Genomic DNA, 16,606 nt, shown 5'->3' with positions numbered 1-16,606 from the left:
AAAAGACAAGGAAGCAATGTGAATGTCCATCAACAAATGAATGACAAAGATGATGTGGTGTGTGTGTGTGGACACACACACACACACACAGTGGAAACTACTCAGCCATAAAAAAGAATGAAATAATGCCATCTGCCGCAACATGGATGGACCTAGATATCATCAAACTGAGTGAAGTAAGTCGGAGAGAAACAAACATTATATTATCACTTATATTTGCAATCTAGAAAGTATATATAAAAATATATGTAACCTGAAAAAAATACTAATATACATATAATACTGAATCACTTTGCTGTACACCTGAAACTAACACAATAATGTAAATCAAATATACTTCAATTAAATGAAGGAAAAAAACCAGCCAAGAGGAAAATGAACAAGCAAGTGAACTGAAATTTCAGAAAGGACAGGAATTCCCTGGCAGTACAGTGGCTAAGACTCCGTCAGTGCTGAGGGCCCAGGTTCAATCCCTAGTCAGAAAACTAAGATCTCATAAGCTATGTGGCAGTCAAGAAAGAAAAAGAGAGAGAGGAACTTCACAAAGGAAAAAAGACAAGCAGACAGTAACTCTGAAAGGCAGGACTTTACAAGTATAGAAACGCAGACCAACCCCAGTGGCCCTTTCCTCCCAGTGAAAAACAAGGTTTTTTTTTTACTAGCATTTAGCATATTGTTCCACTTCTGGAGAGGAACAGAGTGTCCACAAATGTGTTTATGAACATGTCTGTCGACACTTGGGCGAAACAGGGCAGGACTCACCCCAGACTGCCCTGAGGGGTCACCACTGGGGGTGGAAGCAGGTGCATGTGGACAGCTGCAGCCTGTTGTTTTACTTTAAAAAGAAAAGAAGGTGGTGAGTTTATGAGCAATTTTAACTGTGTGAACTTATCAGAACCCCCTCACTCAAACTCTCTTGGAGCTACCCCACTACTCTTGAGGAAGTGGCGAACAGTTTTATGGTTACTCAATGATGCGCCCAAGGACACTGGGCCCCCTGGGGTGAGGGCAGACAGGGGAGCCACATCCAAGGTGAGCCATCCTCGGTCTGTCCCGTGCAGAAGTGGGGCAGGCAGCAGAGGTTCACCCACCCACCCTTCAGAGCCCGCGAAGACCTGCCAAGCACCTGCCTCTGCTCCAACTTGTCAAGCTTCCCAGTAGCTGGACCTTCAGTCTGCTTCCAGCAGCAAGGTGCCCGAGTGACTCCTCCAACACTACCAGTAACACAAACCTGTAAGGAGGAAGACCAAGGCCCCCACCCGGCCAGCAGACGGGCCTTCCTGGCTCTGTACCCTCCAGCCACCACACCAGCCTCAATACTGCCCCGTGGACACACCAGCAACTCTTTCAGCCTCTGCACCCACCAGCCCACCTCCCCAAACCCCGCGCTCAGGTGGCCACGGCATTCTCAGGCCTCTGCGCAAAGGCCTTGCGAGGCACACGGTACACAACGCCAATATGCCGCATCCGCATTCACTGTGCACCCCTGTGACTACGACAGTACCTGGAATGGGGCAGGCATTAGGTAAGCACCTACAGAATGAATAACTGAGTCACTTGTTTATTCAAATAATGAAATAAAATCCCCTATTTTTGGAAGTGTATGTTGCTTCCAATTTCACGCTATTATAAATATAATAAGAAACATTTTTTTCAACTAAACAAGAGAGGAAACATGGTAGCTTTTCTATCTTGAGATAATTAAAACCAATTTTAAAGTACTACACTGAACACTTTGTGGTACTGGGTCAAAAGCAAACCTATTAACACAAGAAAAAAAGGTCCCAAAGTTGATTCACTTGTATTAAATGTAAGCTTTCAAAACTAAAGGCAAGGCAGAATTATTCACCGAGGACGCTAAGGTAACTGTGTCAGAATCCAGAGGGGCCACAGAGGAAGAAACTACTCCTGGGCTGAAGGAACCTCTATCCAGCAACTCAGGATATCAACTCTTCCAGCTCAAGCGGTCCCGCCCTGCCTCTAAAGCGCTGACACACAGAAGGGTCCCTGGGAGTTGACTAAGTGCTGGAACATGTATGAGCTTCTGCTGCCCTCCATCACTCCACCCCAGGTGCCAGCAGACCCTTCCTTTGGGAGAGGAAACTCACAAGCCCCCGTCCTGGTTAGAGACATGCGCACAGACTCATTTGTAGCCCTGTGGGCACAGAGGGGGGTGAACAGTACCAAGCTGAACTTCCGTGTGAGTTCAAAGAGCCAAGGGCTGAGGAAGTGGACATTTAGGGTAAAGGGCAAAGCCTCCTGTGGGGGCAGCAGACACCCCGACCCTCTGCTGCTGTGCAGATGCTGAACCCTCACAGGGCTCCAGGCTACTCCCATGGAACCCTCCTGGGAAAGAAGCCCTGTGGGTGGCAGGATCCAGCAGAGAGACAGGAAGGCAGCGCTAGTGATCTTAGCAGGAGGGCCGCTCCCCAACCAGCCCAGGGACAGACTGCAGGGAGCGCCCAGGCGAAAGGATTCACAGCAATGAGAAGTAGCACAGAGGCCCTGCTGCCCGCTCTGCCATCCACACGAGTGGGTGGCAGAACCCTGGAAGTCACAAAGCCTCAGCCACAGCCGGCTGGATCCTATGTTACATTAGACTTAGAGAACTTTTGAGTTACTCGATGTAGTATCTATTGTGAACGAGAGTTTTGTTGGCTCCAGAGATGAGTGCTTCTAAGCCCTGTTCCCTCAAGTCCTGGATCAGAGTGTAGAGCAGAAAAAAGGAACTGAGAAAAAAGGCCTCCCCCACAACCCTCAAGCTAGATGTACCACTCACGCTTCAGTCTCAGCAAATACAAACTATTTAAACAATGATAGGCTCTTACCTTCGTTACAGGCTAGGTGAGCAAAAAAGGCAATGATCTGCACTGTTTTCCCAAGCCCAGCTTCATCTGCCAATATGCCATTGAGATTCTTGCGGTAGAGCTTGGCCAGCCAGTCCAGGCCGATCTTCTGGTAATCCCTGAGGGCGCCGTACAGCAGGGCCGGGGCGTTCAACTTCACCTGTGGGGCAGACGGGCCAACACACACATCTCAGGAGAACCATTACAATTCTTTCTCCAAAGTGAAGTCAGAGCAGTCACAGGATAAGCCTACTGGAAGGCCACAAAGGTGATTCATAGATAACAGAAAAGGAAAGATCAGTGATTGTTTTTCCCGACAACTTCTGCCGCTGGGATGAAGAGCTGGTTTAGAAGGAGGAACCTTCCCCTCACAGGGATACCATCCCTCACAAAGGGCGCACCCTCACCGCGGTGCTGATCCGAGCACTGCCCTTGGGCAGGATGGCTTCAGCCACAGCGGTCACTTCCGCGATGTCCCTGGTATGAGGTTTCCCGACAATCACTCTCTCTGCAGCTTTAAACTGGTCCATGATGAAGAGCGAGTCGATGAGAACCACATCCTTCCGGCTCTCCCGGTCCCCTGGGCAGTCTTCCATGTCTGTGATCAACAGGAAAATGGGATTTGTGGGATCAGAGATGCTGTGATAGTATTATGAGCCCACTTAGCATGAAAAGAAAAAGAAATAAAAAAAAGAATGAAAAGAGAAGGAAAAGAAGAAAAAAAAGAAGAGAAAAAAGGAGTCGACAGAACCCAAATACTTCAAATACAGAGAACGAAGCAGCAAGTTTGTTTTTAATCCACTTTTATACAGCTAACAATGCTCTCCAGATAAACAGGTACAAACTCTTACAGAGTCTGGAGGAGCACTCTGGAAGGCCACTGGGTGAAGCTGGAAAATGTCTGCACAGTGTTAGAGCTAGTACCACTCACAGACTCACGGCCTCTAAGGGTTCAGTAACTGCCCCTCTGCCATCAAGAAAGGAAGGATCAGAAGCATCTAAGTCTGGGCAAGGGGGCCAGCAGCCCCTCCTTAAGTCCAGCTGCAGCGAGGGGTCCAGAAGGCCCTTATATCCCCACAGAATTCTTCTTGGCTCCTCCCTCGTCCACCACCCGCCACAGGCAGCCAAGTCTACCAACCAGAACAGGTGGGGTGAAAACAAGAAGTAGACTCTATGGGGCATAGTCTGTGAACCTGCTTGGAACAGTCAATAAAAGTCAGGTAAACCCCTTAAAATGGGTGTGCTAAATTAAACAAGCATAGTGCAGCCTGGATAAACATGATAACATCTAGGTGACATACAATCTAGAGAAGACTGTTTCTACACTGTTCACAACTTGATCAAACGTTCTGATAACTATCCCAAGTTGACCAATAAAAATAAAAAGCACAGAATTTAATAACACTATTAATGTAAACTTTATATTAAATATATTTCAACTTTTTCTTTCATCAGACTGAAGTAAAGGTAATTCTTAAACTCTATTTTAAGTGTCCTTCTTCTGTTTGGTATTTTGGCTTTTGTTTTCAAAGCTGAATTCTTCAAAGATGTCAAGACAGACCTTCTTCTTCACTTGTCTCCTCACTGTCAGGCTTAGGTTGGGGCCACTGGAAATTTGGCAGAAAGGCACCTTCATACAACTTCATCAAATCGATCAACGGTAATTCAGCTGGAAAGGATTGCAGCAAGAAAGATTATTTTACACAAACAGTGTCAGCTGGGAAGAAAGGCCCTTTGGGAGAAGGGCCCTTTCACACACAGTTGACCTTGAACACCTCAGGGGTTGGGGTGCTAACTCTGCAGAGGAAAATATGAGTATAACTTCCAGCCCTCCTTGTAAGAGGTTTCTTCACACCTGACCAACCACAGATCGCGGAGCATTGTAGTCTTTACTATTTACTACTGGAAAAAAAAAATCCACGTGTAAGTGGATCCACGCAATTCATACCTGTTGTTCAAGGCTCAACTGTATACTCCTTTCCCTGGCTTTAAAATAACTCCTTGGGAAAAGTGTGTATTTTCTAAAAGCACATTTATTTTAAAAAAGCTAATAATGATTGCCCACTACTGATACAAAGTATAAGACATTTTCTTTATAAAGTAAGGTAAGGATCTTTGAAATGAGAAACTCAACTTTTGTTCATAAAAGAATACTCCTAAAATAACCCAAATACAACCTAATAAATGTACATAAAACTTATAGATTAATAAATGAAAACATAAAAATATAACTAATGGAAATAATTGGTGGAGATGACACATAAAAATACAAAACATCAAATAAAAGTCACGAGTAAAAAATGTTCAAAAAGGATGATTAAAGATTATTAGCCTTTTTGTATAAAGAGCTCACCCTAATTGATCAAATAACGCAGCAAACTAAAGCCCCGGCCACAGTGGGCAAGGGATATGGAGCTGTCACACACAAAAAATAAAGGGCTCATGAAGTATTTAACTGAGCCTCTCCAGAAACCAGTGCACGATTGGTCCTCCATCACACCAGCAACCATCTTAAAAACTGTAATGCTGGACCAATATACGGAGTCAAATACTCTCAACACTGCAGGTGGTGGTATAAACAGGCTTATTTTTCTGGTAACCAGTATGAAAAGCTGAAGGGCTTTAAATGTCGTGCCCTCTAATGTCATTATTTCCCAATTCCATGGGTCTGTCTGGGGAAGTAACTGGAAACCAGGACTTCAGGTTCATGTTCAAACACAGTTCCACATGGTGTTACGATAAAACAAGGCAAAGAACACTGTGAGCTAGGTATCTGTGACACAGAAGCTTTTCTGAATATTTATTGTGTCAATAAAATTGGTAGTCAAAATAAGAAATGCCACAGAGAAGTACCCCAAAAGAGCAGTAGGAAAGGCACTATCTGTTTAAGACTTAATATTCTAGTGACAGATTTGCTCACAATTTAAACTATTCATCACATGGGGCTGACAGGTAGATATGTGATAAAGCCAAGCAGAAGAAATTATGGAAGAGAGGTGGGAGGTACATGGGTGTTCATAATAAGGTTCTTTACTTCTCTGGTTTGTCTGAATGTTTTCGTAACGAAATACAAGGAAATGTGCATATACATCATATGATGGCTATCAAAGTAGGAACAAAAAAGGAGAAACAACTGAAAAACTACTTCATCAATTAGATAATTTAGTAAGGTGTCTTGGAACAAACTTAATTCATGGAATCAACAGCTTTCACACATAAAAACTAGCCTGAAGATATAATGGAAGAAAAAAATCCTACTCAGAAAGTATTTCTATACTTCTTTAGATAGAAAGTATTTTAAATACTTAGAATTAAAGTTTTAAAAAATTCACGTCTACATAAAGAAAGTGCTGAAAGTTTTGTGAAGGGCGTGAGAGGAGACTCAACCAGGAAGAGGCACCCTGTGGATGGATGAAGACACGCCCCCAGTGACACCATTCATGGCACTCACAGGCTGGTCAGCTTCCCCCAGTGGTCACGGCTAACCAGGGTGACCACCAGATGGCTTGAAATGACAGTGAGTAGCTTATAAGGCTCCACTGTAGGAGATACAGACGCTCATGGACCACCTCCTCTGGGGAGACCAGCCTCCATTCCACCCTGTTCTGGGGACGCTAGAACAAACCCCCAGAGAAGTCCCAACGTGAGGGGACTGGGGCTCACCTGCCAACAGCCAGCCAGCTAGTTGTGGGTGGCCGGAGGGGCAGGGCACAGACCGGAAACTGGGCCTGCTGATGGCTGCATCCCCGCAGGACCCAAGCCAGAAGCACCCAGCTGCGCTGCTCCCAATTCCTGCACTACAGGAAGTGGTGGAAGAGCTAAAACTCCAAGTTAACACAGACTCTACCAAGTCAGGGATGCACACGAGAATGAGAAAGAATGAGAAAGGCCTACAAGAACATAAGATAAGGTGAAGCTCAAAGACTAAGAGGTGAAACAGAACACTGAATTTGAACCAGTCATGACCAACCACCGCAAGTTACTGTCTTTCCAGGTGAAAATGCCCCTCTCAAGTCAAGAACAAGTCAAAGGCCAGGGAATTCCCTGGTGGCCCAGTGTCAGGACTCCATGCTTTCATTGCTGAGGGCCAGGGTTCAACCTCCAGTCAGGAAACCAAGATCCCACAAGTTGTGCAGTACAGCCAAAAACAACAAAGACAAGCCAAAGGTGTCCACCATCAACACTTTTGTTGCTACACTTTTTTGCAAGAATGGTAATAAAAGGATCAAGATTATAAAGAAAGAACGTTATTCTCTGGGGATGAAGAGGTTGTATACATACAAGCAACATGAGAATTCAGCAGTGTTGCTGGATTTAAGATCAACAAATAAAAATCAACTTCATTTCTTTACACCAGCAAAAAAATTAAAATGTAACCTTAAAAATACACCATTTTTTACAGCTTTAAAAAATATATTGCACCTAGAATTAAATCTAACAAAAATATACAACCAGAAAACATTAGTGGAAGCTATTTAAAGAGATCTATGTAAATGGAGAGACTATTTTGATCACAGTTTTAAAAAGCTCTTCATAGAGACATGGTTCTCACCAAACACCCACTAACTCAACTACATTTACACCAAAATCCCTAATTGGTTCTCTGAAACTTGATAAGTTGATTCTGAAATAAGCCCCAAATAGTCAAGGCTCTCCTCAAAGAAGAATGAGGCAGAAGGCCTGACCTAGCTAGACCTCAAGAATTATTATAGGGCTTCCCTGGTGGCACAGTGAATAAAAATCTGCCTGCCAAGGCAGGGGGCATGGGCCAGGAAGATTCCAGACGCTGCAGAGCAACTAAGCCCCTGGGCCACAACTACTGAACCTGAGCGCTAGAGCCCCTGCTCCGCAACAAGAGTGGCCATTGCAGTGAGAAGCCTGCACACCACAAAGGGCAGCCCTTGCTCGCTGCAACTTGAGAGAAGTCTGTGTGGTGATGAAGATGCAGCGCAAATAAAAATAATAAAAAAGTAATTTTAAAAAATAGTATTATATAAAAAAAGAATTACTATAAAGCAAGAACAATCAACAGAGTGTAGTATTGGTATAAACCGACCGATAAAACAATAAAGGTCCCAAAAAGAGCTGTGCGTATCAGGAAACCTAATATCTGAGTTGACACCGGGCATCACTGGGGAAGGATGGCTGTTTCAGATGGCACTGAGACAATCTGTAATCCATTGGTGGGGGCGGGGAGAAACACTGCACTCTTATTTCACACTAGAGACAAAATCAACTTGTGGTGAATGAAAAGACATCAGTATGAGGGCAAAAAAATTTTAGACAATAGGGAAAGACATCCTTTTGATCTTGAGATTAAAAAAAGTTTTTTTAATCAACACTGACAAACTCAAATGCACTAAGATTAAGAACACTGATTTCTCAAAAGGCATCACAAAGAGAATGAAGACACACCCCAAACCAACTGGAAAAAGGTCACTACGACAAACATCACTGACAAGGAAATGTGCCCAGAACTGGTGAAGAACACCCACCATGAGTACAGGAAAGAAAATGCAAAACCAAGCTGGTAAAGATAGCGGTAAGAAGACACTGCACTTCGTGGGTAATGCTCCCCCCACCACAGGATGACAAGAACACGTGCTCCTGAGACGTGGGGCCTGAGACAACTGCTCTAACTCTGACGGGGCACCACCTCATGTGTGCATACCTCACAAGCCGACCCCGCTACTCCAAGCAGACGCTCCCGCACGTGCACACAGGAAACACTCGAGTGATGCACACAGGAAACACTCGAGTGATGCACACAGCACCGTCTATCAGGACAAATGCAGGGGAACCACCAACACCCCACCAACAGTACAACCTACAACCCGCGACACGGGCACACACCCAACACTTCAGCAGTGAGAATTAATGAACTTATAGCAACACAGGACCACAGGGGACAAAAATCGGCAACAGAACTGAGAAAAGCAAGCGGATGAGCCTCCAGAGTGGTTCTCTTTATACAAAGTTTCAACATACAAGCAAAGCTGTAGGTAGTTTAGGATTTACGTGCCTGGAAGGGGTAAAATGGAGCCAAAGAAATGATAAAGGCAAGTTTCAGGCTGGCAGTCACCCCTGGGAAAGGTCACCCCATACTCTATCCAACCCTGGGCAGTGTGGTTGGCTACAATGAATACAATATATTTGGGCTTTTACACCTTACTCTTAAACGTTTATAATGGCTTAAATGCTCAATAGAGCACTTTCAGTAAGCTGCTCAGGCCTACCTTCTTTGGCTAGATTAGACAGCTCTGTTTGGTGATCCACGACCCCTTCATTCGCTTCTTCCTCTTCAATCGTCTCCTCCTCATCTTCCACTGAAATGTCATCACCAAATGTCAGAGACAGAGACTCCATGTCAGCTTCTCTTCAGCTATTCATGAAACACTACAAGACTCCAGAACTGTTTCACACAGCTATTACAGAAGTTAAAACTAAGTCCTAATTTCTCAGGTTGAATCTGGAAATGACAGTATATATTAAGTGAGCAAAAAACCAGGGACCATGCTTTACACTTTCTCTTCCTTTTCAGGGTGTGAAATAAAGCCTGGTTTTTCATCACATAACAGACCTTATTCAGGCCAAAATAGGAAGCGACGTGGAACTTCTTGTCCACCTGCAGAGCCCACTACAGAAAAATCCATGAGCGCTTTACATGGTGTCACTGCAAATTCACCATCGCCATTTTGGAGGCTCCAGCTGAAAATTCCTGGAGCTCAGCTCCTGTCTTGCACCCCTGCCCCGGAATCCTGGCAGAGAAAAGGCCACCAGCACCCAAGCGGAACTCCACCCACCCTCGGGCCACTGCTCCATCTGAACTGAGCCCTCACGACAGCAGGCCTTTCTTCCCGCTAACTCCTCAACACTAACCACCTCTCCTCCCTACAAACAAAAAGCATGCATGTGTGGTCATGCACGCACGCACACACACACACACACACACACACACACACACACCATCCAACACACTCCCTCCTTCACAATCCAGCTCTTCTTCACTGCAAAATCCCCACCATCCACCAAGGCATCTGGCCCCCAAGAGCACAAGCCACTGAACCACTGACTCTTCCAGGCAGGGCCATACTCGGCACCCTGGGGGCACTGAGCGAGCTCTCTAGCTGCGCTGTCAGAGAGCCCTCCCGACAGCCAAGAGCACCAGGAGGGGGACAGACCTTCATCATCAGTTAAAGACGTACTCGCTTTTCTTTTTCTTCCAGATATTCCCGAATCCTGAAATGCAGAACAAAAATCGTTAAGCGTGCGATCTGAAAACACAGAATGAGAAACCAAAGCAGAGATGTCTATTCAACATGCACTTAGAAGAGGTGGGAGAGGCCATGACAGGCGTGTCCACATCAGACACGGGAAAGGCGAGGAGGCAGAGGAGGAGGGAGACTAAAGCCACACCTGCTGTGTTCAGCGTGTCTCCCCAAACCACCAAAGTAACACCCAGATGAGCCTAAAGCTATGAGGAACTCGCTTTATGCCCAGGGGAGACTGATTTCATAACGCAAGAGAACATTACTCATGTCTACGAGTTTCTCCAGACACAAGTAACTCTACTTTGTCAGGCACTGTATTTCACTCACACCACTTCCATCCTCTCACGCAGTGACATGACAGTCCCAAACTTACCAGAAAGTTTTCCGGTAGTACATCAAGTCCCTTAGGTCTCAACTCTTTTCCTAAAGAGACAGGTAACATGATTCGTTTTCACTAGGGCTGTGAAGGAGGTGACGTTCCTCACACAACCAAGGGCACCTCTGCTGCGCCCCCTCCACGAGAGGAGAGGGCAGCAAGGGCGAGGCCCGCCTCCCCTCCAGGAACACAGGGCGGCACAGTGCCAGCCCCACCTCCACACACGCTCTCGGCTTTCAGCACCAATGCTTCTGCAGAAACCCAGTCTCCCATCTGGCAAAGTTTCTATTTCATGATTTGTATGATCTTAGAGATCCATGCCTTTCAGCAGGGACCACCTCTTTACCTCAGTTTCCTCATCAATAAAAGAGAGAAACTATCCCCTCCCCCAGTGAAAGCTACCCCCTGGGTGGCCAGTTACCAGGCAGCTACTGTGAAGCAACATGAGAGCAGTGAGACAGCTAGAGATGGGGGCCCCAGGGATCAAAGCCAAGGGAGTTCACCTCACTGTCCTCAGTTCTGAGAGCCTGCCGAAGCTGACCTTCCCGTGGGCATGGACTCACACTAGCAAATCTCAAAAGAACTGAAATGCCAGGACCAGGCTGCTGAAGGAAGATCTCCCTGGGCAGGCTCCACAGGGGGCCACGATGTCACAGGGAGATGATGAGCAGAGTCCAAGCAGACACAATCCACAAAAGGGAAGACTTTTTAAAAAGTAATCATACCTTTCCGGGAAACTTTCTGTAAATTTAAAGCCTTTTTCCTTTTTTCTTCTAATTCTACTTGTAGTTTTATTTCCACGACCTAAACGCAAACAGTTAAATAAATAAGCGTGCTATTAAGGATGTAAATTATAAAAGTTTCGTATATGAAAACATTAAAATTTGTAGACCAAAAGCCCAGCTGTCCAACCTCACTTCAGATTACAGCTGATGCTTGAACAACATGGGTTTGAGCTGTGCAGGTCACTGGTGCACACAGATGTTCTCCAGGGGTAAAGCCTACATAACCGCACACTCGGCGGCTGGCTGAACGTGACAACCGCACACTCGGCGGCTGGCTGAATGAGTAGCCATGGACCCGCGGACACAGAGGGCAGATGATGAGTTGTACGCAGATTTTCAATTGCATGCGGAGTTGGTGGCCTCACCCCCATGCTGTTCAGAGAGAAATGTTCAATTTGGTACTCTTTAATTACAATGTATCAGCTGCATCCTGCCCAAATTCTGTCAGAGGGTAAGATGAGAACTGTTACAGAAAGACAGACAGAGGAGCCATTCTGGAAGTATGAACCAGTCTTTAGTGACCTGCATGTGTGTGCTCAGTTGCTCAGTCAGGTCTGACTCTTTGCAACCCCTGGACTGTAGCCCACCAGGCTCCTCTGGCCATTGAAATTTCCAGGTAAGAATACTGGAGTGGGTTGCCATTTCCTACTCCAGATCTTCCCGACCACAGGTCAAACCCATGTCTCTTGCATCTCCTGCATTGGCAGGGGGAGTCTTTACCATTATGCCGCCTGGGAAGCCCTTTAGTGACCTGCAACAGAGGTCTGTCTGAAGGGTCCCTCACGGAGGCTCACAGACATTACAGAACGTGCAGATCGTGGCCAATGGGGATTTTGATGCACAAACAGAAACAGAGAGGGAGAACCAGGTATCTTAATAAGCCAACAACAGTCCAGAGGTGCCACAGCAGTGCAGGGACCTCGCCTTTCTAAATGACACTTGGGGCTCTACCTGTGGGATTTTTCCAGCACAGAGTCAGGCATGGTTCAGAAGCCTGCCTTGTCAACTCTGACACAGTCTATGATTCCAAGACCCCATCAAAATTTCAGAATTTACCTGTTCAATATTTGACCAAAAGTACTCTATTTCTCTAGCAGTTGACGCAGCTATTCGCCTCAATCGGTTCTGTTCTTCTTTCTTCCCCCTTTCCTCCCGAAGCTTCTTCTCTTCATGATGACGAGCTACAGTTCTGACAAGCTAGTAAACAGAAGTTCAACAACTGTATGTTGTGCCCTGTGTCATGCCATCAGAAAAAAAGATGTGCTAAATTTTCTTAAAATCTTCTCAGCGCATAACTGCATGTAATTCACAGAGAGACGCATCCTCACCTGCACGCACAGCAGAGGAGAAAAGCTTACTCCAGCAAAAATCACTGCCAATGTGCTGCTTAACTGTCCTACAAGTGTTATTTTTACCAAGGACACATATTTTTCTCTAAAATGGACTATGATACTGTTATTTTCTGAAATACCAAAGAACCTGATTTAAGACCCTTTAGATTCACACCCTGCTGTTATCCTCATGGACTCAGCTTCTCTCTACCAAAACTATGTGGGGAAAGCAGGGGTAAGAATTCAGAGGAGGGATGTGGACAGTCTGGCACACAAGACCAATCTCAGTCCTGAAAGTATACGAAATATGAATCTAATCCAGAGGAAGAGACACACAGCAGTGGAGGGAGAAGCACCTGGCCTGGAGCTACACACAGGCACACAAGGACAGCTGCTCTGCGCTCTGGGACCTAAGAGCCCTAGAAACTTGCCACCTTCTACATTGCGAGCATCAGCAGTAACACCTCCCAGAGGTTCTCCCCAAGGCTGCGTGCCTGCTTTAGGAACAGAGAGAGGGAAATGAAGTCTGAGGCAGAAATGGAGAGAAGCTGGATGGACAGACTAGGCAGCACGGAGCAGGCAGCCTGCCAGCAGCCCTAAGGCCAGGCATGAGTGCCTGAGCTGCCCTCCAGCCAGCTGGCCTCTTCCCCCTCCTACTCTCAAGCCTGGATCTGGGGAGCTGAAGGCACCCTCATGCCAACTGTCAGGTGAAACTGGCCAGAAAAGAAACTAGATGCCAGGACAGAACTGCAGCAGAGGAGCCGGGTCTGTTTCCAGCAGTCCATGCTGGAGCCCTGAGGACAATCCTCAGAAAGGAATGGCAGAGCAGGTACTCTCTAAACAACAGGATATTCTTCATCCACATCATGAGTCAAGAAACCCTTTAGAGACTGGGGCTGGGAGACCTGCCATGTACAGCACGTTCCGTCCGTAACACCTCCCAAGGCTGCCCGAGAACTGTGACTGCCTGTGTCCCAAACCTACCTTCTTAGCAGCGGCCACCTTCCACCTCCTCTCCTGGGCGAAGTCCGTGGCCATCCACTGCATCTCCTCCAGCAGGTAGTCCCAGTGCGATTTGGGCCGTGGGGCCTCCTGAAGTTTGGGCAGCCGTCGGAGGGACCACAGGCCTTCCTTCCTTAAATCCGCTATGCGCTGATGGATCTGGTTTTCCTGCAAGGAGCATCCAGCACACAGTTGAGGTGCGTACCACTAATTCACACTGAATCTACAATCCTGCCCCATCCCACACACATGGGGCCGAGTGCCCAGACCAACACTCACAGCAGAGCACTTACACGTAACTGCTTAGTCACCCAACAAACAGTAAGCACCAACTAAGTGCAGCCTGCAACCTGCACTGGCCTGGGCAGGCTCCAGCTGGCTCTGAGCGCTCAGTCAGCACCCCACCTCTTGCCCACTCCCCACACCCAAACTGTTGACACCAGCACAGAAAAGACCTTCTCCACACCAGACTACCCGCAGCAGGACAGGGCCCACCATGCAGTTGTTATCTTGGTTTCTCCTCATCACATACCTCCGTCAGTCATCCTGACCATCAGGGGCTTCGTTTTAAACTACTGCCCCCTTAGAAAGTAAAATCAAATGCATTCTACCAGCTGGGCTCCACACTACAATCTTCCCAGGCACTTACCAAGGCTATTTGTTCTGCCAGCTTATCCTGAGAACTGTCCTGGGGCGGGGCAGCATTCTGAGCTGGGCTCTGTGGTTTTGGGGGTGCCGACACGGCTGCCCCCGGGGCGCGGGAGGTGACTGGAGACAGTGACTTGCTGGTTGCCAAGGAGGGTCTATTCACCGGGGAGGCGCGTGCAGGTGAAGGTCCCAGGCCTGAGCCACTGGCGGGGGCAACAGTCGAGGCAGTGGAGGTGGAGGGTGGGGGCCGCAGGCAGGACTGGGTGGGGTCCACGGGCGGTCTGGTCGGTGCCACCGTCTAGCAGGGGAAACAGGGCTCAGTACTGCACCCGGAACCCACAGGCCAGCAGAGAGGCACACACCAACGCACCCTCTCCCCCGCCACGCAAACCAATCACAAAGCCCATCCGCAGACCACGATAACAGGCAAACTAAGCCATGTCCACAGAAAAGAAGTCCTGTTTGTCCACAAAACCACATTAAGGGCTCACTGTAAACTGTGCTTTCACATAATGTCTTATCTAAGTTTTTTTACCTTTTTCCAGCTTTTACTGCTTTTTTTCAAATAATTTTTTAGAATTTTTAATTGTATATAGTTCTCCTTAATTGAAAAATGTCAAATTCTAAAGGGCAAACACAAATTCTTATGGTAGGCAAGCTGTAAGGTTAGGGGCCCTCCTCAGTCCTGGCTTGAGAGTCAAGCTTGTAAAGCTGAGAACTCACCTCCCTCCCTGGACTGAAGTTAAATTCACACAGGAACTCTGTCGGGAGCAAGCGGGGGTGCAGAGAGCAGGGAAGGCAAGTTACTGCCCCACTAAGAGGGCTGGGGACAGAGAGGTGCAAACACAGCACGTTTATAACCTGCAGTGTGGAGAGGGCACCACAGCCAAGGATGGGCCTCTCACAACCTGCAGCTTCTCTCTGCACATCTACGGAAATGTCCTCCACCAGCCACAGACTCGGAAAGTTCTACTGGCTACGGCCACACATCTGTGGGCCCTGGGGCTGCTCTCACCTTCCAGGGCAGAGCTGAGTGGCCCAAGAGAAACCACACGGCCCACAAAGCCTGGAATACCATCATGCTTCCTCTCTGTGGCCCTTCACAGAAGAAGTCTGTAGGTCCCTCCCAACCTGGAAGGAACGGAACTCAATGGCTTCTGTAAGAACTCCTCTAAAATCACATCCCACAGCACATGTGGTCAAGCAGAGCAGGAAACAAACCCAAGAAAAACATCAGTGCTGCATGAAGTTGGTACCGGGCTCAACAACTGTGTCCAAAACAGAAAGACTCATCTCCACGCAAACCTCCAGCCTGCCTGGGGAGAGGCTCAGCCACCCTGGTGGGAGAAGGGGGCTCCTTCTCAAGGCACACAGAAGGCTCTGTAGTCAATGCCGGGAGCCAGTCACAGCCCCTGCAGCGCTGGCTGGCCACCCTGGCCATGTAATCCAGCCTCTCTGTCCTCAATCTTCTCATGGCTAATGAGGACAATAATAAAGACTCTACCACAGCAGTTGCCAGGTGGAGGAAAGCAGGTGACGCCGTGCCGTGCCGCGCCCCGCACCTGCAGGCAATGGGAGGCACCACCACCCTGTGGGAGAGCAAGCGTCTCCAATCACCAGAACTCGAGCTCCAAGTCCAGCGGGGAAGTCTCCTCATTAACCAGTCGGGGGCGGGGTGGTTTTCCTGTGCAGCTGACTACACGCAGCTAAGATAAGCCTCTGAAAACACTCCTTCCTGCCCCTTCTGGGGCCCCAGGCCCACGCTTTTTGGCCTCACTGCTCATCAGGGACCCCACACGGTTCACTGTACACATTTCACAAAGGCATCTGGGTGAAGCAAATTAGTGAAGGAAACATGTATCAAGCCTGGAAATCTATGCCGTGCCCACCACTTATGGAACCAGCGTACAAAGGGAGGCACCTGGGGACAGAGCCTGGTGGACGGTCAGGAGCTGCAGCGACATACTGTGACCCAGCATATCAGGTGGGACAAGGGTCATGGAGCCCTGTACTCACCTCTCGGTAGAGAGAGCAGCAGGAAGAATTGAGTCATTTTCTGACATTTTAATAACAATGACTAGGACTGCAGAACCAAACAAAATTATGTTGCAACTAGTGAATTAACTGCTCCACAGTGGAGAGTGAGCTGCTAGGAGAGGGTGAGTTATCTGGCCACGCACCGTCCCATCCAACAAACCACCTGTCTTTTCTTCCCCCTCTAACCTGGGGAACAGCAAGGGCCCGCAGTACCTGTGGTTGGGCCGGGAGTGGAGGGGCCTGCATCTGCGCCTTCCCGGGCATCGGGATGTGGAGGGTGGGTGGCGTGGGCTGCGGGGGAGCTGTGGGG

At 47.8% G+C, this 16,606-nt stretch overlaps 1 protein-coding gene across 1 annotated transcript in view; it reads right to left on the bottom strand.

Moving 5' to 3' along the window:
* Positions 1 to 16,606, bottom strand: part of EP400 (E1A binding protein p400) — a 108,364-nt gene that overhangs the window by 54,872 nt on the left and 36,886 nt on the right. The window contains exons 8-18 of the mRNA XM_010852522.1: positions 16,510 to 16,605; positions 14,261 to 14,557; positions 13,594 to 13,779; positions 12,335 to 12,475; positions 11,219 to 11,297; positions 10,491 to 10,540; positions 10,028 to 10,085; positions 9,083 to 9,172; positions 4,408 to 4,515; positions 3,254 to 3,444; positions 2,829 to 3,006 (exon numbers count right to left, since the gene is read on the bottom strand). Coding sequence (XP_010850824.1) covers positions 2,829 to 3,006; positions 3,254 to 3,444; positions 4,408 to 4,515; positions 9,083 to 9,172; positions 10,028 to 10,085; positions 10,491 to 10,540; positions 11,219 to 11,297; positions 12,335 to 12,475; positions 13,594 to 13,779; positions 14,261 to 14,557; positions 16,510 to 16,605 — 1,474 coding nt within the window. The remainder of the gene's footprint in view (positions 1 to 2,828; positions 3,007 to 3,253; positions 3,445 to 4,407; positions 4,516 to 9,082; positions 9,173 to 10,027; positions 10,086 to 10,490; positions 10,541 to 11,218; positions 11,298 to 12,334; positions 12,476 to 13,593; positions 13,780 to 14,260; positions 14,558 to 16,509; position 16,606) is intronic.

This window comes from Bison bison, unplaced genomic scaffold, assembly GCF_000754665.1.
Source record: "Bison bison bison isolate TAMUID 2011002044 unplaced genomic scaffold, Bison_UMD1.0 scf7180017864312, whole genome shotgun sequence".
Classification (NCBI taxonomy): Eukaryota; Metazoa; Chordata; class Mammalia; order Artiodactyla; family Bovidae; genus Bison; species Bison bison.
The sequence above is the reverse complement of the archived record's forward strand: the minus strand, read 5'-3'. Positions and strand labels throughout refer to the sequence as shown.